This window comes from Trichosurus vulpecula, chromosome 1 (assembly GCF_011100635.1).
Source record: "Trichosurus vulpecula isolate mTriVul1 chromosome 1, mTriVul1.pri, whole genome shotgun sequence".
In the NCBI taxonomy this organism is placed as follows: Eukaryota; Metazoa; Chordata; class Mammalia; order Diprotodontia; family Phalangeridae; genus Trichosurus; species Trichosurus vulpecula.
Window position 1 is genome coordinate 377,638,563 of NC_050573.1, and position 25,412 is coordinate 377,663,974.

Sequence of the window (25,412 nt, forward strand, 5' to 3'; positions counted from 1 at the left end):
TTTCCGGCCGCCATCTTGGCTCCACCCCCGGAAGTGATAAATATTCTTTATAGACCATAATAATATGAAAAAAGAAAAATTTAAAAAAAGACACAGGCTCAAATCAACTACATAATATCCTGAAAATTGAGTTGTCAGATGATATCAACATAACTTTTATGGTGGCAAAGAACTAGAAACTAAGAGTGCACCTATTTGTGAATTGCTGAACAAATTATGGCATATTATTAACAAAAATAAAGTTAAAAATAAAATTAACAAAATTTGGAATATTATTATACTATCAGAAATGATGAAATTGATAGTTTCAAGGAAACCTGGGAAGACTTGCATAAACTTATGCAAATTAAAGTAAGCAGAACCAGAACAATTTATACAATGACAGCAACTTTGTAAAGACCAACAATTTTGAAAACCTTAAGAAAATTGATCAAACATGTAATTAATTTTTTTTAAAAAATAAGCTTTCATCATTCTGATCCTGATTGCTCTGCTTGCTTTCTCCTCAACTCCCCTTCCCTCCCATTACCTTGCCCAATATCAGATTTACTTTTGTTGTCTTTTTTAAAAAAAAAAATCTCTCTTTGCCAGTTGATATCAGCAAGCTTAATCTGCTCTGACCCCACCTCATCTTGTGCCTTCTTCTATTTATATGACATCTACTCCCCTTTCCAAGAAATGTGGTTTTTATTCCATCCCTTTTCTTACTCCTTACTCCTGTTTTCTTTCTGTTGTGCTTTATTAACTGTTCCCAGGAATGCTAATTCTTTCTTGAGAGTACAGTGAGAATTGCTATATCACCTAAATCTGGGTGGCTGGATACTCTTCTTTTCTGTTTTGCTAGTCTCTTTGATATCATGACTGTTTTCCTCCTGCTTCCTCCTTTACTCCCCACCTATCTGTCTAGGGGATAGTGCCATTCCGGTTAATGAGATATCTCATTTATGTGAGTCACTGTGGCGACTAATCTGCTATTTTCAAGAATTCAAAATACTATCACCTGTTTGTCCTCTTCACCTCTTTTCCTCTCTCTCTTTCTTCACCAAGAAGGTGGTAGGGGAGGGAATAGGTTGTTCCCACATGGTCAGATATTTACTTGAAGAACATGGCCTCTGATCTGTTAGATCAAAGTTGTGATAGGCAGTCTTGTCATTCACTCAGCTGTTGATTATTGAGTTGTATATTAAAAGCTAGGCAAATGCTATGGGTTTTATCAGTTAATTTTATTATAATTATATATATTATAATTATGTAATTATAATATATATTATAATGATATAATTATATATTATAATTAATTTTATTTAATTTTAAATAGTTCTGTAACCTTCCCATTCTGATATCCTAGAATTTATTTCTACACCTCCTTTTACTTCACTCTCCAGTAAGTTTCTGGTAAACCAAGAATATCATTGGAATATATCTTCCTCATTCACACATCTGTCATTATTATATTACGAAAAATCCTGTTTAGACTTGGATAAATGAGATTTAATTGCATTTCCATTTGCCTGTGTGCATGCCAGGACAACCACGTTCATTTTCGTTTTTTGATCTAGTTTCAACAACTAATACAGTAGAATGTTTGGGTTATATAGGTTCTTTGTTTTCTATGACATAGTCATTCCTTTTGGTCTGAATAGATGCCTCTAAGGACACCTTGAATTTGTTAATGTTCTAATATTCTTTGATTCTTTATTTGTAAGTAAGGCATGGTGAATGTTTTTCGTAATAGTTGCAAATTCACTGTTAAATTTGAAGTGGAGAGTTGAATTTCTTTTCCCAATCAGAAGTTGACTTTTTACTGCCGTTGGCATGTCTAGTCTCTAATGTCTGGAATCATCACTACCCCCAGAACAATTTGGTTTAGTTCATTAACAAACTATAAATATACAAATAATATCTTAGTATTCAAAGAAGAAAGGGAGTGACACTCTGTATCTGATGCCATTCTTTTCCTTTAAGTTTAAAACTACTTCAGTTCTATTTTCTACACTGGAAAAGGTGAAGATTTTTTTTCTGGTGACTTGAGTTTGAATTCTGGCTCTGATACTTCTTACCTGTGTGCCACTGGGCAAGTCACTTAAGTTCTCTGTGCCTTAGTTTCCTCATCTGTAAAATGAGGGAAGTCAAGCCAGATTGACAGATTAAATGCTCAAAAGAAGCATGCTTGAGTGATTCTTAAATATTTCCATTTTCTGTTATTTTTAAACTTTTATGACAAACTTTGTTATAGTGAAAAAGTTGAGATGCTCAGTGGAATTCACTGTAATAAATTTTTTCTAAATGTTAGATTGAGGGTCATATGTTCTGTCTAGGAGACAATTGACGGAAGAGGAGTTATACCAGGGTGGAGCTACAAATTTCCATTTATTAAACTTACTTATTACAGCATTTATTAAGTCAGGCACCTATACACAGGGACTAGAGGTATAGAAGTACGGAAAGAGAAGGCATGGTAGAGAAAATCTGGAGGGCGGTCTGGAAAGGAATGAAGCTGTGGCTAGAATAATTTCTCTCCTTGATTGGAGGTCTGGGAGGAGCCATTCAATCAGAGGTAGAAGCTGCAGAAGTAGAGTATATTTTTAGTGTGTGAAGGCTGGATTTGGAGTGAGCATTTAGGCTGAAGAGGTTTCTGGGGTGTGATATGGAAAGTCTAGGGTATAACCTGGAGATAGAGATCATTTTTGCTTCATAACTAGCCATCTGTTTTAATAGTGAATGTAAGAACTCAGTGGCATCTCAATGAACATTTATAAGGTATTTTGAGTAGTTTAGGTGAAAGATGCCTGTTTTTAAAAGAGTTATCAGTGAAAACTACTCAGAATGTTTCTCGTTGCTGTGGTTTCTCTTAGTATATTCTCACATTTATTCTTAGCTTCCTTTTTTTGCTAAAACAAAACATTAATGATTTGGAGGTGATTTTTTTTAAACAATCTTTTAAAACATTTTATATGGCACCCATTGAAAAGAGCCTGGGTCTTCTGCTTTCATGATCGCTGTGCATGATTGGGAAATTTTCTCAAAGCATTTGCCTTAGGTTTTAAATTTAATTTCATTAGAGTTAGTTTGCTTAGATATTCAGCTTGCTTTTTTAAAAAAACATACACATTTATTCTCTCCTTCGCCTTCCTTCGTTGTTCAAAATGTAGAACTCTTACCCTTTAAAAGGATGGAATTTTTTTTCTTATTGAGGAAAAAGATTTCTTGTTAGCGATTCTGGAGTTTATTCCTTGCTCTTCATTACTGAAAACAAATTTGGGGGTGACTAACGTGGTTAATGTATGACTTTGTGAATAGGTTGTTTAACTCTTCTTCCCTCTGCTGGCTTTTGAGGGATGCTACATAGAGTTAGTGAATAATTTTTTAAGAAAAGAAGCATACAGGGTTGCCATTTATTTCACATAAGAATCAGTATCTCATAAGAATCTGTGTCCAGGAACTGAAAGTTTTGTTGGAATGTTTTCATACTCTAATGTTTAATAATATTTCTCTTTCTCATTTTCTAAGAATGCGTTAGAATACCTGTAATTGTAGAATCTTCATATGGCAATGAGCTTGATGATGTTGTCTATTATTATTATTATTGTCATCATCATTATTATTGTTTTGAGAAGTTTGAATGAAAGGTGATCAAAGCTGCATTTATAAAAGGGGAGGGGGAGCATTAAGGCAGATTTCAGATTGTTTCTTTTTTTTTTTTAATTAATCTAGAAGAACTGAAATTGGAGAATAAGACTCCTCCCTCCCACTATCCTGTGCTTAAAAATGTTTTATAATTGTTCTTTGTTGTAAATTAAACTACCACAAAATTTCACATAGGTCTTCAGATGATATTTATATACTTAATTAGGTCCAACTAATGGTCTGCTCACCTTGATGTTTTCCTTTTCATGCTGGCCTTAAGGGATGGTTGGTGTGATGTACTGGTAATTGCCTTCCATGGCTTTACCTTTACAAAGTTACTAATGAACACCCCAAAAATCCCCCTTAATAGTCAAATGGTTATTAAGATCTTTACTTTAGCAACTTAAGATTTTAAAGATTATGATGTGCCCCCAGTAGTAATATATTTGTGCTTGTAGAACATCTTTCTCCCAGAATTTTAATGTTACTAGACTTGTTTCATAGTATAGTGGGAAGAGTACTGAATTTGGAGTCAGAGGACCTGGGTTCAAATTTAAACTCTGCTGTTTATGGTCTTGGTGATTTTGGGTAAGTCACTTGGCCAGTTTTTGTGTGCAAAATGAGGGTTAGACTAAATGGCCTTTAAGGTCCTTATCACTTTCAGTCTATGAACCTAGGCTTCCTTATATGTAACCGTGTTGTTTCTCCTAAGAGCTTTTCTTTTTCAGTTAAAGTAAGCTACTCTTCTACAACTTGTTATAGGGTTACATGGGGCCACTGAGAGGCTGAGTGACTTTCCTGGGGTCCCAGAGTGGTATAACATAGTTCATCAGTTTCATCACTTAACCCATGTCTTCCTGACCCTAAAACCAGATCTCTATCCGTTATGCTGTGCTACTTCTCACATTAGAGTTTTATCTGCTAACATCGTGCCATTTTTATTATTTATGCAGAATGACAGAATTTCAAAATTTCTGGTAAAAAGCAGAACCCAGGTTATTTTTTCCTATTAGTAAAACTAATCCGAATTTAAAAAAAACCAGTTATACATTACTGTAGGGTAGCTAAAGTATTAAGATAATTATTAGCTGCCACCTGATTCAGAAAAATAGATGTCATTTAAGTGTTTAAGTAATATGCCATTTCTGTTTGTTGATTTTTTTTTTTTTTATATTTTTGTACAGGTCACTTTCCTGTTGAATCCTTGATCAAGTTTCCTAGTCTCCAGACCTGCTCCATGATCTAGATCTAGGAAATACTTGGAATTTTGAAATGAAGATGGAGGAGGCTGTGGGAAAAGTTGAAGAACTTACTGAGTCTACAGTCCCATCAAAGACATCTGAAAAACAAGAAACAGTCCAGACAGAAGATGGACCTATAGAACTAGAGTCTCATTCTCAAAAAGATGGTGGGAATGATTCTGCAGTTCTTTCATCCATGCCTTGCTTGCTGATGGAATTGAGACGGGACTCCTCAGAGTCTCAACTGGCATCTACAGAAAGTGATAAACCAACAACTGGCCGAGTTTATGAGAGTGACTCTTCTAATCATTGCATGCTTTCACCTTCCTCCAGTGGACATCTGGCAGATTCAGATACATTGTCTTCCGCAGAAGAGAATGAGCCCTCCCAGGTAGAAGCTACTGTAGAAGGAGATCCTTCTGGAGTGTCTGGATCAGCTGTTGGTCGCAAGTCTAGACGGTCCCGATCTGAAAGTGAAACATCAACGATGGCTGCCAAGAAAAACAGGCAGTCCAGTGATAAGCAAAATGGCCGAGTTGCCAAGGTTAAAGGTCACCGGAGCCAAAAGCACAAAGAAAGAATCCGGCTACTGAGGCAGAAGCGGGAGCTTGCTGCTCGAAAGAAGTATAATCTGCTGCAGGACAGCAGTACCAGTGATAGTGACCTGACCTGTGACTCAAGCACGAGTTCGTCAGATGATGACGAAGAAGTTTCAGGGAGCAGCAAGACAGTCACTGCAGAGATACCAGGTAGAGGATGTTTTTTAAACTGAACGGTAAAGCGCCTGACACCGTTTCTCAGCTGTCTGGCTCAGTTAGATGAGTGACATTTGAGAAAAACCAGGAGACCTGCAGCTCTGTGTAAATTTGAAGACTGCAGTGTATTAACAAGACATGGCCAATTAAAAACAAAACAAAAACCAAACCTGATATGAGGTTTCCAGTGCACTTTTGCACATCAGCAAAAATATTTAAATGGTAAATGATAGGGACAAGACTTTTTAAGTCATGGAATTTCTCACAGATCTCTTTCTCTGTAAACCCATTAAATGATCTCCCATCATTGCTTTTTAGTATTGATTAGATTTAATAATCATTATACAGCTTCATTACTAAATACTTTCTCCTGAAGAGTAGGCACCTTGTTTGATTATATAGCAGCTGCACCTAAGTTTATGGTGTCTGAAATAACATGTTCATTTTTTATCTGAGTTTTCTCATAACTCCCTTACTGCTTAATACAGTGCTTGCTCCTTTTATGTTTTATGATTCTGATATACATTTCAGTGCATGACAAGCTTAGTTGCTCTTGTTGTGCATTATTTCTATGTGAAGCTGTCACTTATTTCATTAAAAATTGTTTTTGCAAAATTTCCCCCTTAAACCTTCAGAGCATTTAAAAAATTTGAACCAGTCTGTTGATACTAGTCTTCATGTTACAAGGGTCTATAATTTATTAAGTCTGCCTCCACCTTATAATTGGGTGTGGCAAAACTATTACAGGGGCAGCCTTATAATTCAGAGAATAAGAAATATGAGGTCTTGAAAGTTTCTTAATTGGTGAATCTTCCTTTCTGAAGGAGGCTCCTATAGCACGATCAGAACATTTCACAAACTGCTTACCTAGCATCTATCTGATCTCAGCTTTGTTTTTGCAACCCGAAAGAGGGGGAAGTTTTGGTTTTCGAATTTTTGTGGGTGGTCATACTATTTCTTTCTATTTTTCTAAAGGATGTTTGGGGTGTGCTTACCTCCACATGATAGAAAACAGCATATTGCTGATGTAAAAGAAGTTATTTAAAGGAAAACCGTATTGGTTAGCTGAATCTACAAAGACCCAAACCTATATAAATTGCATAACAAGAATGATTGTAAAGCACTTTATACATATTAAAGTGCTGTATAAATGATTATAAGACTAAAACATAGTATCACCTGTACAATGTTATGCATATTAAAGATGAGTTTTTCAGAGTCTTTAGAAATATTTGTCACTGTTTCACTATCTCCATTGAGTGAGTGGGGTTTGTTTCCCTGTGGGAGCTATCTCCTTGATATATTGTCACACTAGAGCTCCTGTTGGGAAGTGGGTTAAATGATGAAAATGAACCTCAGCATTTAAATAGAAGACAGAGGCAAAGATCTTTGAGTTGTTATAAGGTAAACTCTAGGTCAGGGGTTCTTAATCTTTTTTGCATCATGGACCTCCTTAGAATGTGTTTGAATGCATAAAATAAAATACATAGGATTATAAAGGAAGCAAATTATATTGAAATACATTTATCAAAATATTTAAAAGCACCTTTCCCTTTCCCTAAACAAGGTCAAAGATGCCCGAAAAAGAACCCCTACTCTAGGTGATTTTTAAATTTTTATACTTAACAGTAATTTTACTAGTAGCAAAAAAAGAACACTTTATAACAACTTTGAAAATCTTTCCTTTTGTGTTCCGTTGGTGAATTCCATTGTTTATGCCCAGTAGTTCAATTTGTCCATATGATGGCTTTCTGATACTTTCATTCATTTAATTTTGTTAAATACATACTTTTCAGGTTTATAATTTGCTTCTGTGACATAAGATAGCTGCAATTTACCCTATAGTTTTTCTTCAAATGTAGATTTTAAAAGTCTGAGTTAAATAAACTGCTCATTGAAGGCCAGGCAAAATCCATATAAAGGTAGTGTGAGGAATGATGTAATTCTCCCTGTTGCTATGCCTAATTCAAAAGCCAAGTTTATATGTTTATATTTCCTAACAGTTTTGCTAGTTGATTAGCTTCATTACTTCTGTTTTAAATCAATAAATAAGTGTTGTTCAGTTTCCTATTTCTACAGAGTTTATTATCGAAGAAACAAAAATTCTTGATTTCTCTGAATACATTTTCTGACTCACTGCAGTTCATATTGAGTAAGAATGACATGCGGTGAGTTTTAAAGTAGTGTAATGATATTTGAAGTGACCACTAAGAAGCAAATCATTAATAAGATGAGGGTCAGAAATAACTTTTGTCCACATTTCTAGAAGGCTTTTCTTATAACACCTCTTTGAGGTAGGTAGTGCAAGTATTTATTCCTACTTAGAAATGAAGAAATTGAGACCTAGGGAAGTGAAATGACCGCCTAGGGTCACACAGCTGGTAATTGTTGGAGCTAGGATTTGAACTCAGATCTTGCCAGTGCTTTTCTTGTATACTACTACTGTATAACTTAGAATGTAAATGGGAATTCAGTGTAGTCTATGATTATGCTCTTTACTTTAACTATAAAATTATAGATCATGTGGGTTTTTAATATTAGTCACCTCAACCAAATCATAATGTCATCGCTGAAATCATTTTGCTAGCATGCATTTATTTTTGATGTGCTTATTATTTTGACATAGATATACCTCAAGCTTCCAAGAAGAGTCAGTGTGATTTTTAGTATTGAAATATTAAGCCTTATTTGCCCTGAAGACTAGTGTCATAAGTCCCATTTGCAAATTTAGCAGTTTGGAAACATTCTGAAAGAACTTTAGTACAAAAACATGAAAAATGCAGATAAGCTAGAAAAAATGCAGCCAGGCTGACAGAGAACCTTGTGGACATCTGGGTTCAGTAGAGTGTCTGTGCAGCTTCAAAACCAAGGACAGTCAGGTTGTTTGAGGCTTTTGTTATTTGACACCTTTTAAACATATATTTTAGCAAAAATAGCTGTTATTTTAGGTTTTTCTTGTTTAGAAACAATCTTGAAAATCAAAGGGAGAACATGTTTTTAAAACTCCAGCGTAGTTCTAAATGTTCAGTGACTGTAAAAGATTTTGTGACTGATGGGCTTTTATTTTAGGAGTGTAAATAATTACTGGTTGAGATTCCATACGTGTTTGTCCTTAAGAATTGAGTTTATGATTAGGCCAACAAATTATTATAGAGGTAAGAACTGTTTATTTAGTGCAAGGGCTTAATTATTTGAGGGACAGCTAGAACTAGATTGTGTCTTGGCTCCATTTGAATGTCCAAAACAGATATTTATTTTTAAGGATAAAATCTCTTGGCAAGTTTTACAGATTACCTGGATATTTTAGTTAATTGATTTGGAGAATTGTGAAGATAGTATAGAGATAGAGAGTATTTTATAGTGAACATTAATGTAATGATAATACCTATTTATAAAAAATTTATTTTTGTGGAAAAGTTCTTTATAAAAATAATCTGATTAATAGATTATGAATTATTCTGTTGTTAGTTTCTTTTAGAGCCTTTTTGTGTTTAAGGGACTGCTTTTTAGAATCCTGAATGTAAATTAGATTATAATTAAATTCTCAAAGTCTGCTATTGGAAAAGATTTTTTATGTTTAATTCATATGGCTTTTAAAAAAATATATACAGAGAGGAAAAGTTAGGATTTGACCTAACTCAAATTTAATGCTCTGGAGAAGCTAATCAGTGATGTGTACTAGTACATTTCCAGAGAAAACAAAATTGAAAGTTTTCCTATATTTATGTAGTTATTTTAAAAAGACATCTTTGGGTAATTTTGTTTACCCTTTGCTTTAAAATTATGCATCATTTTAAAATGATATTGTGAATTCTTTTATGTGATAATATCTGGGTAGTGTTTGTGTTTTAGATTTGCAAGCTTCAGAAGCCTGTGGGAACTTCTCTTGGTAGAAATCTTTTGCTAACTTCTTTTATTGAAATTTATCTTTTTAGTTCTAGTTCCTTGTTTTCCTTACTTGTTTGTATAAGTATAGGTAATTCTTTTATAAAGGAAGCAAGCAACTCTTAATGTTTGGGTGTACAGGAATGCAAAGGATAGTGCAAACTCTTGCTTTTTTTCAGGAGTATGAGAGAGTTAATAGTAGATTGTGTATATGAATCTAGGAGATCAGAACAGATTCACCTACTTTTTGGCCTTTGTGACTTAACCCAGTATTTATTGCCATCCACAACTAATTATCTTTGCAGATTGTCTCCATTCTCTAATTGCCGCTTCCCCCCTCCCCTCCCCCAATCCATTGCTCAGCATTCTTTCAGAAATAAATACAGACAGAATCTCTGATGCCATGGAATCAAAACATCCACTTTACTCTTCTTAAACTGTTCATTTAATTTTATTTGCCCAACCTTTATCTTGTGGTCAGACTCCTTAAAGTAAATATGGTGTCCTTGAAGTTCCAGTTAGCAATAAGCTAAATGATGTTCTGCAGACTCAAGGAAAGGTAGTAATTTTAATCATGAAATAGTTCATATTGCTTTGGACATTTGTAAACTGTGAAGACATCTAAAATTTATTTCTGATAAAGGGCTTATAGTTTCAAAATCCACTAATTGTGGCAGTAGAAATATTCATGGATATAGAATAAGCCACTGATAGTTGAAAAAATATATACACATCTATTTTGAAGCATGGATATAGTAACATTATGGTATTAGTGACCGCCCACCACTCTTCATTCCCCCTTTACTTTTCTTAAAAGTACTTAAGTCTTTCAGGTAATTGGAAGTTACAGGCTACTTGACCATCAATTTTGTATCCACCTGGCCATTAGCATTGTTTATGCTGTTTTCCTGAGTTAGCATGTCTTAATAAATATAATGTTCTGACTTAATGATGTCTTATCAAATGGCCTCAATGTCTTTAAAGCTGGCTTCAGTCGTGCTGGGGGATCTGGAGGAGCGACCAGGGAAATTCCAGGATTGCTTGACAGGGGCACCGTGTGGGATAGGAACTGCATAGGCAATGTCCTGGAAGAGGCCATGAACTGCTTTGCCGAGATGCAGAGGCAGACAGAGGAGAAATTTCGCATGTGGATAGAAAAACTAACTCGCCTGGACACTGAGGAAGAAAGCAAGCATCAGCTGGAACCCAGGGAACCTAAAATGCAACTAGTTGGCCAAAGAATTCCCCCTACCACTCAATCAGGTGTATCTATACGGATCCCTGAGAACCACGTTCTTCCACCGCAGCCCTTCAGTTCTTATGTGCGCTGTCAAAATATTGATACTACATTAGAGTTTCCGACGACTTTTAATAACAATTTTCCAACTAACTTTTCAGAAAATGGAAATATTGCAGAGCATGATTTGAATCAGTCACAAACTTAAAATAAGTCTTAAAAGCTTCGTTGGATTATGTTAAGAAAAATATGCTTTTCTCCCTATGAGTTGTTTTCCCCCTTGATGTTTTAAACACAATAACAATTAATGTTTTATTTTAAGAAAATTTTTATGTGCTCAAAACAAAACAAAACAAAAATCACCAAAGCTTTGTCAGATATAACCAAGAATCCTTGTTATATGTTCTTGGAACATTAGAGTTATGTTTATCATGCTGTAAAAGGAGTAATATTCATCTGTATGCATTTTGCATGCCAAACTTATACGAAAATTTAATTTAAAATTTTGACACTTTAAGGAATCCCATTGCACCCAAGTAGTTATGAGCATTTGCAAATTCCATGTGTATCTGTTTGTACTTATATTCTGCAGTTTAAACTTCCCTAAATATCATTGTTCCCCTCCTTATTCCAATTTGGCAGATCATATAAAATAATCTTACCTCAGAGGTCGTATAGGTAATGAATGTGCATGACAGTACGATGTCCCATTAATCCACTTAACAGTCATTTTTATTCAGTAGTCTTTTGTGAATTTCATTGCTACATAATTAAAATAATGCATTCATATGGAGGAAAATGCACTGAATTCGTTCATCAATTATAGAGTACCTAGGAGGTGCTCTAGGAAGCCTAAAGATGAATGAATTAAACAAGTCAGTTCCTTCAAAAACCTTGACTTCTCTTTAGAAAAAATGATTGTGTCATGTAGTAGTACATAGATGAATGTGTATCTTCAACTAAGAATTCAAAGCAGAAGCTAGGCAACTGTTACTAAATTTTTACTGGCCACCATTGTACTCTGACCTAAAATGATACATTTTCCATGATATTTTTGGAGCAGCCTAATTAAAAGTATCATTTATTAATAGACTTTTGAGTGAAGTGGTCAGTTAGCTAAGTGATCTGTTGTTTGGATTTAATTTTGTTTATTAGTCTTGGAATTAGTAACCCAGGGAAATTGGAACTTCTGTAGGGCACGTTAAGATAATTAGAGTGGCTTATCACAAGTTAAAATTATTATGCTATAGTGGATATTACTGTAATATACAAGATTCAGATATGCTGATTTTTATTTTTTGAGTTTATATGAAGAGACACATTGAGAATATTGATATTTTAAAAAGGAGAAAGCATATAATAGGAATAATTTATTTTGGGCCTTTATAATAGTTCTCTTTTCTCTTGGTGCCATTTTCTTGGCTTAGCCTTAAAAAATTATCCTTTAGTTTATCCTTCAAAATTACATCAATATAGTTATAATCATCTTTGAAGGATATTTATTTTAATGGATGACAAAGTTGCAGTTATGATCTGAGGAATGTCTTAATTATGTATTTTGGAAATTGAGAGATTAGTAGATAGGTTATGTTTGGAGTTTGTCTCCTAGATCATTATGCTTTGTGAATTTAGTTTTGAACCTGTTAACAGACTTTGTTTAGAGTGAAGTAAAAAGAATCATTTTTTTTCTGTGTTGAAATGAAGAGCTTTATTTGTAGCTTGTAAATTAAACCTAGAGAGTGTGTTTTTAATATCCTTCCTGTTCAAACTGATGTTTTCTCTCCTGTTTTCAGTGTGTGTGTGAGAGAGTGTGTGTGTGTGTGCTTATAGAATTGGAAAAATAGTTTTTTGTGATTTTTTTTCTACCTTTCCTGTGTTCTCACCTCACCCCCTTTGTCAAGTCTTGAACATGAAAATGGGGGTGAGTTGAAATGGGTAGGGAACCCTAGGTAGAAACCTGAGATAGTGGACCTCTTTAACCTAGTAAATTTTTACAAGTTTGTAAGACTGTTCTTTTTTGGTGGTCTCTCAGAAAATAGGTGGGAGATTGAAATTAGAACAAGTTGCAACAGATTGAAAATCTCTTATTTTTTATATAATGCCTATATAAAAGGCCCCCTGTGGATAATTTCTGATAATAGGATCAGAGTTTAAAAAGATTTTAGATAACTTGCCCTCAGTTTCTCATGTAATTTTAGGTATAGATTTTTCACTACAATCTACACATCTCTTTGAAGGAAATTATATGAGCATTTCTCTAAAATTATACCGTGCATCTTATTTTAGATTATCTTTTAAGTATTTATACTTGTAGGTAAATTTAAAAATGTAACTGTGGTTTTGAATGGCTAAAATTTAACTAGTTTGTTTTCAGATGATGTTGAGAGCTTTCAGCTTCCTTCTCAGTTTTTAGATTATAATAGATTTTACTGTGTATAAATGTTTAGAGATATAAACCAAATTAATTTTTTTAGCATGTTAACACTACTGATTTTTCCATGTATGCACAAACTGCTTTAAACAGTTAAATAATTTTTTTTGGTATATCAACTAATTTTTAATATATTAAGCATGTCCAGAAATACTTCCTTATTTTTAAAAATAAAACATATAGACATCTTAAAAAGGAAGACTGGCGTATAGACTTGAACCAACTAAGTAGTTGCTAGTATTACATTGACCTGATTTATTTATCAGCTTTACTTCGAATAGACAGTAGCTTTGTAGTGCTGGCTATGGTATGATCTTCATCTGGTTTCTTTGTGTTGTTAGAAAGCACACAGTTAAATGGAATGGATGGAATGTGTCCTAAATAGAAATCTTAATACTTCTAATTAGTATTTTAAGTAGGAATAATATTTTTTATATTAAAAAGGCTCATAAGTACTGTGAAATTCCTACCACACAGTGTTTAAATGTAGTTGTGAAAGTTTTAGCAGAAAGATAAAGGGTACTTTAAAAAAACAATAACACTTTAGTTAATGACCCCTCCCCCCACTTGAATATTATAACTTTTTACCTTTCAAAAGTAGGTCTTGACTTTTTTCTCTTATGTGAAAAGTTTAACATCACAGTAATTTTGGAGCCAAAACATTTAATTGATCTAATTTTTTAAAACCCGATCAATTTTGCTTACTGTGCCTTGAATATATCTTAGTGTATTGCTGTTTTAAGGAATATGGTTTTGAAAAACAAAGTCAGAAGAATCTCAGTGACCAGGGTTGTTGAAATCTGAACAGTTAATTATCTCCTCTCCGGCTTACCCAGGTGGTCCACTTGAAGACCTCCAGTGATTGAGGGAGAACCCACTACCTCCTAAAGGCAGCCCATTCCCCTTATGGACCACTCTGATTGTTAGGAAGCTTTTCATTATACCAAACCTAAATTTGCCTCTATGTAGCTATCTACCCACGGCTCTGTCTTCTGTGGTCAGATAGAAAAAACTTAATCTCTTTTCTACCTGACAGTCCTTCATATACTTGTGTCCCCTAAGTCTTTTATAGGTTCAATGTTCTTACTTCTTTGTCATATATTCATATGGTGAGATGTTGGAGCCCATCATTTCCTCATCATTCTCCTAAAGATGATTATGCTATTTCTGGGTTCATTATCTTTTCTTTTTTTGTGCTATATGAATACTATTTGGAAATTTTAAAAGTGAAATAATGTCCCTACAGTGACCCCACTGTTCACAATGGGGTATTTCTGTGGTCCTGTAATTAAAAGTACAACCAGGTCTCTTACCAGTACAAATAATGAACCCTCCTGAAGTGGTTGAATTATTTAAATTTTCACTGGGTATTTTTGTTGGGCTGCATCTACATAATTACATGTTCAAATAGTACAAATTCAAAAATCCGTGTGACCACTTCAGGGATTCTCATTATTCACTCTAGGATCTAACTGTGTAAGAAAGCATTTGCTTTTGAATACCTGATGATAATGATGTAATTTAGATTCTATTTCCTTTATATCCCTCTGTTTTGGGAGTATTCTCATAAATATTAGAAATGTTCACCATTCTAGCTGTTAGTTCATGATGCTAGGGAAAAACTCCCCTTCCTTCAAGTTTTTAAATTAATCTAGCTTTTGTTTGAAGTATTTGTGAATAAATCCGTTCCCACACTGTTTTCCTTTTCCTCCTTTATGGATACATAAAATTCAAGAGCATTTTAGTGCAAAAATCTATTAGACAATTACTTCATTTAGTAGCAGCTTGTTTTTTAGGAGAGCAAAGGATGAAAATGATCAGACTGTTGATTTTTCAAAGTATTTTTGCACTAATACAGTGGGCTTTTTTCCCCAAAAGATGAAAGGTAGAAGTTCCTTTCTGCTTGGTCCATGTAGACATTCTAATACATCAGCCATCCAATAATCTTTTGAGAATTTAACCAGCAAATCAAAATGACTGTGAAAGACAATTCATTTTATAATACTTAATGGGATAACCAGGGATGGGGAACTTGCAGCCTTGAGGCCACATGTGGCCCTCTAGGTCCTCAAGTGTGGCCCTTTGCCTGATGCTCACATTCTTTGAAGTTTGGATTCAGTCAAAGGGCTGTACTTGAGGACCTAGAGGGCCACATATGGCCTCGAGGCTTCGAGTTCCCCACTCCTGGGCCATTTAAGTATATCTTAGTAACCCAACTTGAATTTTACACAGAATATGTTATAGTTATCAAATTATTATTCTGCATTTGATTTTTAGCTTGTGCCTCAGAAAAGTTGAATAATGAAATTGAGATCATAGAATAAAAATCATGGTTTCAACAGGCTATTCTCAGGGAATTGGTAATTTATGTAGAATTCTTTCTTTGAAGAGCAATCCCGCAAATTATGGTAGCTATTTTGTGTAATTTTTGCAGATTATATTGAAAATTTTATGCCATTGAGTACATATAGCACATATTTGTTCTGTGGATCATTAGAAGTATTATTTCTTTATGCATATTGATTTAAATATCCCCTTAGTAGAGTTTCCATAATTTTAATATGTTGATATATAATAAAACAATAATTCACCATTTGTGGGGAAAGGATGATGGTAGCCTGAAGTAGTGGGTGGTGGTCAGTAAATATTGTTTATTTCTAAGTACAAAATATGACTATAAATTCTTTAAGAACAAGTAACAGAACTTATGTGCATCCAACTAAATGTCACCTTGGAAATGAGGCCCTTTGGGAAATACTTTAGTTCACTAATGTTTAAAGCATCTTGGGAACTCCCTCTGAAATTTGCTTTAGTGCCTTTGGAATGTGGTTTCATACATCTTTAATGGTGGCAAAGCTGCATTCTTTGAAGGTGGATTTGAATTTGGAGGTAGCCACTATCTTTGGTCAAAAAAAGGATATGATTATGAAGTAAAGGGGCCTCTTTTTCTTATGAAAATTATGCTGTCCCTAATTCTGGAAACATATATCAGATGTTATTTGAATAGTGGAACTTTCATTGGAATAAGGGGAACCTTCTACTAACACTTCTTGCCAAAGGGCTAGTGCTCCTTTGGATGTTTAAAACTACAATCTTATTACTTTATAGTTACATATTGTATATATGTTAACCTAAATTTGTGCAGCTTGTTGAGCAAGCTGACTAAAGTCTATATAGTACTTGACAGTTTATTGTGGTGAGCTTTAGTCTAAAAAGTATTTTAAAGCAATACATCCTGAATTAGTGGAGTCCTAAGAATTTCCTAATGTAAATGGACAAGTTAGAGGATTCCAAATTAAGGCTTCTAAATCTTATCTCATTTGGAGAGAAAAAGATAAAAAGTATGGCTTCAGGATTAATGACATAAAAACACTGAATTTTGTTTTGCCAAAGGTGATAGTTCCACATTGTCACCCATTATTTTACTATCTTCTGGATCACTGGAAGGAGAATATTTGGTCCCAGACAACTTTACCAGAGTCTTCAGATAAGCATCCGTTGTTTTCTTTTCACCTCTATAGGCTTATTAGATAAATAAACAAAGCCATCCCTCTACTATACTTAGCATTTTAAAATTTTTACTCATGCTCTTTTGGAAAAATTGGACCATTTGTCAGAATAGCCTTAGAATGTGATAATTCCATGAACGCTATTTTTCATGTAGCTTTTTTGGTCCTTCAGCTGTTTTGTTATGCCCATGAATTCTATCCTGGGCTTTAGAGCCTTTGGCCACTGCTTTTAGATTTACCTGTGTCAAGAAATAACAAATAATTTGCAAAATGCTATATAAATATGAAAATACATGTATAATTCTAAATGGGGTCAAGATGACCTAGTTCAAGTCAAAACTCTGATTGATATACGCTAGCTCTGTGACTGAGCAAGTCACTTAATGTCTCATTGACCCAGGCAGTTCTCAAAGTATAACTTGCAGCACTTATTAAGTGCTTACTATGGTCAAGGCACCTTGCTAAGTATGGAGATACAAAAAAAGCAAAAAACAATAACTTGCTTTCAGTTGTTGATATGCATTGGTAAAGGGAATTTCTTCACTGGGGAGACCCCCATACCAATAAAACCACATGCTCCAGTCTCCTAAAAGTCTTTAGTTTCTCTGTGATAAAAGAACCTCTTTTTACCAAAAACAAAATTTTGAATTTAATGTAGTGCTTTTGATGGGGACAGACGAGGAGCAAAGCTAGTTTACTTGAATTATATTATAGTCACAAAAGTTTTCATATTTTTGAGAGCATTTCCTTTGGACATATAGTTGACATGAATAAATTTCCTGAGAAGATAATTAAAACAGCCTAAAACTTTTTAGAGAGGTGAGTATTGCAATAGGAAGCTAATGAGTATTTAAACATAGCCTATTAACATTTTTTCCTTTTGTAACCAAATATTTCTATAAGTGAATTCAATTTTACACATCAGATTTCTTGAGATAATTTTTCTTTGTAAACCCCATAGCAGAAAGCTTGATAGCAAATATGAAGGAGGAGTGTACCTACTTTTTAATTTTACTCCAGATTATTTTTTAATGCTCCATACAGACACTGTGCTATGGAATAAGTTGTACACAATCTGATAGATCCAGGTCATTCATTTGACCACAGATTTTAAAATGTTTTAATATACATTGGTTTAATTAGGGGCTTTTTGTTGTGTGTGAGCTAAAATCTGTGCCCATATAAATGTGGCTCATTAATTTGAATGATACTATGATCAGGTTTGTTCTCCATGCCCCACCCCAAGCCTGTCTAAATATGTTTCTTGAGAATGAAGAATTAAAAAATAATTTTAGGCTTAGTGAGTTTTCTCCATCTTGCAAATAGAGGATAAATACTAGCTCATTTTGTGGTATTGCTCTTCATATCTAATCTCCTAATGTTTAATAGATTTAGCACATCTTCAGACATAGGATACCTCACTTTATATATTGGTTTCAGTTCTGAAAAATTGTATGAGACCAAATCTTATACATGAAATCATTTAAGAATGTAATTAGAGGCAGCTAAGTGGCATAGTGGATAAAGTGCTGGGCCTGAAGTCAGGCGGACCCGAGTTCAAATCCAGCCTCAGACACTTCCTTGCTGTGTGACCCCGGGTAAGTCACTTAACCGCTGCTTCAGTTTCTTCGACTGTAAAATGGAAATAATAGTAACACCTAGCTCACAGGTTGGTGTGAGAATTTGTAAAGCACTTGGCACATAGTAGGTGCTTAATAAATGCTTGTTACCTGCCTTTTTATTTAAAGAAATCTTAATGCAAATCTCCCTCTAAAATCTGGGACAGTCTGTAGTTATCTTTTAATTTTGTAATCTGAATTTTCATATTCAGTATTGAGATTGTCTAGTTGAAGAGGGGCATACTTATGGTAGAAGGAGTTAGGTACCATCACCAGATAATGGGATTATAGATTTGGAGCTGCATGGTACTTAGGTCTTCTCTTCTGATCCCTGTTTTACAAATAAGAAACCAGAGAAGTTACGTGACTTGCCCTCATAGATAGCAAGTGGCAGTGGTAGGATTTGAAATGAGGTGCTTTGACTCGAAATTTAGTCTTCTTTATACTGTTTTGTGCTACATCCCTAGAAGTTTAAAAAAAAAAAGATTTGAGAGTGCCTTGCACAGGGTAGAGTTGGTAATTTTTTTGTGCCTAATAGATCTTGTCAGACTATGTAAATTCCACACATCTTATCTTTCTTTTAAATATATGTATCTTTGTTGTTGTTCAATCATGTCTGGCTCTTCATGACCCTATTTGGGTTTTCTTGGCAAAGATACTGGAATGGTTTACCAGTTCGTTTTTTTATGGATGAGAAAACTGAGGCAGATAGGGTTAAGTGACTTGCCCAGAGTCACACATCTAGTAAGTGTCAAATGAGGCTGGATTTGAACTCAGGACTTCCCAACTCCAGGCACTCTATCCACTGTGTCACCAAAATATATGTATATATAGCTATTAAAGCTTAAAATTGCACTGTGACTTTTAGAACACCTTGTATGTGGATCAAAATCTCATGTAAGCAGTTTAAATTATGGCATAATTTGGATTTCAGAAATGGTGCATAGTGGAATTCCTTTTGAAAATGTATTCAAATCCTCTTTAAAAACAACTGAGAAGGTTGTTTTTGAAATAAGTATCATAAGACAAATTAGACCTAACCTAGTCATCAGATGTCCAGAGAGTTTATGAACAAATTCCCCTTTCTTGGCTTCTCCGAATATTCCCAAATTCAGGAAAATTAATGGTGGTGGAAAATGTAAATCAAACTTGAATCCAACCATTGAAAGGTATTTAAATGTGATATGTTACTACAGCATAAAACAGATGCATATAAAATGAAGGAACTATCAGAAATGTTTTCTTTAGTAATGAAGTTTAATTTGCATTCAGTTTTAATGTTTTAGGGGAGAATGTTACTACTGGACTATTAAAATTCTTCTTACTGTATTTTCAGTATGTATTATTTGCCAAACTAACCCTGTACATTTGAATTGTTAACTATTGTAATCTAGAGTTAAATAAATATAAAATGTGATTAAATGATTCTTGTTACTACATTTATAAGATGAGCAATATAGTGTATATTTTAATCCATTCCTATGGCAATAACTAATATACGTTTAGCTTTTAAAGACTCATGTTCTTGAGTTTTAAAGTAAATCAAACAGGTTTGTATTTTATGTAATAGATTTTAATTCATTTCTTGAATATTGAGCTTTCTTAATAGTTAATACATATTTTGAAAACTCATCAAGTTATGCTTCTTAACAATGCATTTACTTTTGCTTCAAATGATAGAAGCTATCTTTGACCTCACTAACAATAATGAAGGAACAAATCATTTAGAAATATTGTAGGAAAACAGGACTTCTTTCCTTCATTCAATTTAGACCAAGCATAGACAATTCCATATTAAATATTATTATTTGGCAAATGCCAAAATTAAGCTGAACCACAATGTGGTAAGCTTCATTTAGGAGGGACTGAAAAATTGTGATGAATAAAATCTTAATTAGCATAAGGTGAATAGAAGCACTTTAGCAAACATAAATTCATGGGATAATTCACTGTTTGATCTGATTCTAAGCTAGTTCTGAGATCTTTGTCAGTTGTTATACCTATATAAGTCTCCTTTGCCAGCTCTCCTCTTCTCTCCTTCCCTCCCTGCAATAGCTTCTCTTTTTGTTTCAGAGATAGCAGGACGTGTTTTAAAAGAACGAATTCCTCAAGGTATAGATCCTATTTAAGGATAGATTCTCTTGAATACCTAGATACGGCTTTCAGAATAACTAGAATTCTTTAGAATCTGCTGGTACCTATTTCTTATACTCTCACCTATTTTGAAATCCAAACCTGGTTCTCTTTTTTTTCCCCCTCTAACCACCTCTGGCAGATCTATTTTACTATTGTGGTACGTGGCTTAAGAGCTATGACTGCCTTAGAACCTTTCCTTCCTATAGTGGTTTTAACTGTTTATTTCACTTCCAAGTAAAAGGAGGTTAATGCAGTAGAAAAATGATAAATTGAACGTTGATTTTTTAAAAATCCCCTAAGTACCTTCATTACTGAATAATTTGTTGATGTTATTATTGTCTAGGGAAAGCAGCTATTATTTTGCTGTATTTCCTTTTTCCTCCAGCCTTACATTCTTTATATTTGTTCATATAATAGTTTATTAGCTATTTACTAAAATAGCTCTGTGGTGCAATTCTGAGAAAATAAATACGCATCAGCTTTTGTGTAGGTTTTCAAAATCTGTCACACAGAAGATTGTTTTGCTTTGTTTGGTGGTCTTTGACATTTTTGTTTAATTGATTTCAGTTTATATTATTCCATCTCTTGAAGACCTCATGTTTAGTATAATTCTTCTTTTAAAAAAATGTTCAGTCATTCCCAAATTGGCCTTTATTTTCTGTTTTTTTTCTTGACAGTAATGACATTTATAGAAAAGAAAAACATACATTTTCCTTTTGATGCCAGTTCTTGTTTTCCAAACTTAATATTTAAACTGTGTAAATTGATATCTTGATATGTAATGGTAAATACTATTATCAAATTTCAAGCCTCCTGTAACAGTAAAATTGTTGTTGTCAGGTTTTGAATACTCAGTTTATAAATAATCTGTGTTCCAGAAGTAAAGTTAGTACCTTGAAACTCCAAAAGCATTTTCCTATAGTAAGCTTTAAGGATAGAGACATATGGCTTGTTCTTCTTTGTGCCCCTCAACAGTGTGGCTTGTTCATAATATACGTTCAGCAAATATTGAAAGAAAAACTCTGTTGAACCAATTATATATCTGGAAGAAGAAGAAAGAAGAAGAGGAAGAGAAAGAAGAAGGTAGAAGAGGAAGAAGAAAAAGGAGAAGAAGAAACAATCATCTGTAGTGGTTTCTATACTATAGATGCTAATAAACATATGTATCAATATGTCAGGAACTCACCTTCCCAACCTGCTGAACTGCCACATGTATAGTGAGTGAAGAAAGGTGGTGAAGAGTTTCGCACCAACTCTTAGTTGATTGTGGTTAGTTACTTGTGGTTTGGATGGGAAAATTTGTGAAGTAGGACAGTATATGAGGAGTAGGGCTACACAGAATTTTGAGGTGTGAATCTAGAGTAAGTATAATAACTGTAGCAGTACAGGTTTTCTAATTATTAGGAAACCTTTCATATTGGTCCAAAATTTGCCTTCTCTGCGTTGGTCCTGTGTGACTTTTGGCCAGGTATTCCACTACTACATGGTAACCCATCAAATATTTGAAGGCAGATTATGTTTCTGCCTTTTGCCTCTTTTTATATCCCCCAAGTTTAGTACAGTGCCTGGCACATAATAAGTGCTTAATAAATGTTTATTGATTGATTTCTCCTTTCTAACCACCCTCTATCCAGTCAAAATATCCCAGTTCCTTTAGTTGATTGTCATATTGCAATTTTGCTCATATGGCCCAATTTTAATTTCCTTCATCACCCGAGTTAAATTTCTATGGGGACCCTTTGGCTTATTAAGTAGTCTAACTTTTAAAAAAAAAGTAGTCTTACTAAAATGTGGTGGCCAGAACTGAGCATGATAACCCAAAGGTGGTCTTATCAAAGCACATCATACGATGTTACATTTGCCTTCCTCTTCTGGCTACCTTGCCTTTATTGTTGTGGCCTGAGGTTGCACTTTTGTTGCTGTTGACTTTCTGTTAATTGATGTTGAGTTTGGTATAAACCAGAATCCCAAGTCTTCCTTTTACACAGATGCTTAGCCACACTTTCCCCATTCTGTTATTGTGCTATTTTTTTTTAACTCAAGTGTAAGACTTTTACATTCATCTCTGTTATATTTCATCTTAGTAGTTTTAGTCTGTTGTTACAATGTGTTGTGATGTTTTTTGGATCTCAGTGCTATTATCCACTCTATTGGCCATTCTTTTCGGCATTCCAGAATTTGTAAATTTGATATAAGCCTTCTTCCAACTCATTGATAAAATTTTTGAACACTATCAAGGCAAGTAGAGAGACTTAGGAATCTCTACTAGAAAAGCTCCTCCTAGGTTGACTTGCATTAACTCTCTGGATTTAGTCTGTCAGCCAGTTTTGAATGTGTCCAACTGTGCGATTATTTCATCTACTTATGTCCATCTTATCCATAAAGATATTATGACAGACATTGTTAGCTTCCTTATGGAGACTCAGGTAAGCATTGTCTTTGCATTTCCCTGGTTTACTAGTTTATTAACTATGTCAGGGGAAAAAACCAAAACCAAAACAAAGGTTTTTCTGGCATGGCTTTTTTTTTTTTTTTTTGCAGTGGGGAGGCATGGAAATTGGGGTTAAGTGACTTGCCCAAGGTCACACAGCTAGTAAGTGTATCAAGTGTCTGAGGCAAGATTTGAACCCAGATCCCCCTGACTCCAGGGCTGGTGCTCTACTCACTGAGCCATCTAGCTGCCCCAATAACATTCTTAGTGTTCTGGCTTTTAGTCATCACCTTTTGTTCACGAATCGCCCCTTTTAAAATAACCCTTTCTAGAATTTTTTCAGGATTCAGCGTGTCACTTACTGATACAGCCTGTAGAATTTGCCTTTTTGAAAATTAGGATGTTTATCTGTCTCCAGTCCTATATTGCCTTCTTCTCTATAGTTCTTCAGAGCTCACTTAATAGCATTCACATTGGCAATTTTTTTCTAAACCTTACAGTCCAAGTTGACCAGTCAAGATGACTTGAACATAGAGGGATACTTCTGTGCTCTCTTCATTTATTTTGGGTTTCAACTCCTTAAATCTTTGTTCTGTTTTCTCAAGTATCGCACCCATAAGCTCACAGTTAGCAGGAACCTCAGAGATCATCTAATCCAACCTGTTAGATATATGTCGGAATTTACTCTGCAACATTTCTGACAAGAAGTTTTCCAGTCTCCATTTGAAGACCTCCAGTGACTGGGGACTCACCAACCTGGGGAAGCTGCTTATTCCATTTTTGATTAGCTCCACTTGTTAAAATTTATCTTTTTAAAAATCAAATCTAATATATATTTCTCTGCAATTTTCACCTATTGCTTCTTTAATATGTAGGTTATTCTTCTTGATAGGGAAGGCAAAAGGAAAAATAAGAGTTGACAACCAATTTTTTATTCAGCAATTGAATGTCTAAATAATGGTAGATTGACATAGGTTATTATATCTGTTCAGCTTGATTGAAGCTCGTTTTCATGTCCTTATGAAGGATAAAACTACCCAATTAAATGTAAAGTTAACTTTGATTAAATCATGTTAAAAGAATGTTGTAGAAGAAAGCTAACAATTGGAAAATAGTGAAGTCTGCAATATTAGGAAAGCTTATATGAAAGAATATATTTTAGAATATTTTACTATTGAAAATAACTTATGAAAGCATACTGTTTGAATAGATCAGTGTCAACTCAAACCTGAAAAAGAGAAAATAAAATGGGTGCTAATATCAAGATATAAAAAGAAAAGAAGCATAAACTTTTTGGTGGTTTCATAGGGGCAATAGAGGGGAGACAAAGGTAAAATCATAGGAGTTATAATACTTGATGAGAAATCACTTAATTCTGTTTCCCATGCTAATGGATTATTGAAATATATAGATAATCCTCAGGCCTTGTTATTACAAAGGTTAGAAATCCTTTGCCCCAAACAGCTTTTTTAAAAATAGCTATTTAAAAAAGAGTCAATGAATAGAATGATTTTATTTCCTTTGCCCCTCCCCCCCCCCACACTTTGGTAAAGGATGATTAATAGGAGGGAAGTATCCAAAAGTCCTGCAACATAAAGAGCAGGAAAAGCAAGGAAACTGGAAAATTTACAAACAGAAACAGTATCCCTGAAAAAATCTTGTTGATGGTCATTTCTTTGCTACAATTATTTGTAGATAATGGGTGTAAGGGGAAAAAAAAACCTGCTTAAAAAATTAAGGTATTGACATCTGCTAAAATTCAAAATATGAGAGTGAGGAGATGGAATAGATATATCATTGACTGATTTCATAGAAGGAGAAGTATGTCTTCACTCGAATGTTTCTTTGTTGACAATCTCATAGAAACTGAAGCCATCTATCCCTCTTGGAGAGATAATCAAATGATAGCACAAAGCTTATATCTGTTCATTATTTAAAAGTTATGGGAGTAGATTCAAACTGATGGCGTAAATATCCCAAGTTAGCTGCCTTAACACCTATGTAGTCTCAGAATTGTTTTTTAGGGGAAAAAGTGTCCTTATTGAAAGGAGACAAATTATTCTAGGTATTAGATTTTTGTACCTTAATATGAATGATCCACTATCATGATGAAGCCAAGATTCATTGACAATAAGTTTGCTTTGGCTCTGGCACACAACGACCATGAATTTTAAATTCATATCTGAAAGATAGTTGTTCCTTTATTGGAGGATTGTAAAGTATTGTTTGAGCTTTCTGGAAACTAAAACTATTTAGTGATCAAATTTATTACTGTCATGGAATGCAAAAATATGAAGAAAAATGTTGCTATTTTTGTTTATAATGTATGCTAAATTTAAGCTAAGTTATAAGGTGTGCTGTTTGGAAGTGTGGAAGATACAAGAGTGGAGCTACAGATAACAAGTTTATGCTTGTATTTCCTACTGAAGAAGACTTTCACACAAGTTATTTCCATGGGTAGGTGATAAGAAATATCACTCTGCATGTATATACATTTATTATATATATATACATTTTGCATGATTATACATGTAGGAGTGG

General features: G+C 34.0%; 1 protein-coding gene across 4 annotated transcripts in view; it reads left to right on the forward strand.

Annotated features, from left to right (window-relative positions):
* C1H18orf25 (chromosome 1 C18orf25 homolog) overlaps positions 1-25,412 on the forward strand; it is a 106,756-nt gene that overhangs the window by 57,844 nt on the left and 23,500 nt on the right. For 3 of the 4 annotated variants that reach the window (XM_036759245.1, XM_036759255.1, XM_036759263.1), the window contains exon 2: positions 4,812-5,617. In XM_036759245.1, coding sequence (XP_036615140.1) covers positions 4,900-5,617 — 718 coding nt within the window. In that variant the 5' untranslated portion in view covers positions 4,812-4,899. Of the gene's footprint in view, positions 1-4,811; positions 5,618-10,492; positions 11,034-25,412 lie in introns of those variants that run through there. The other variant, XM_036759252.1, reaches the window with a different exon arrangement.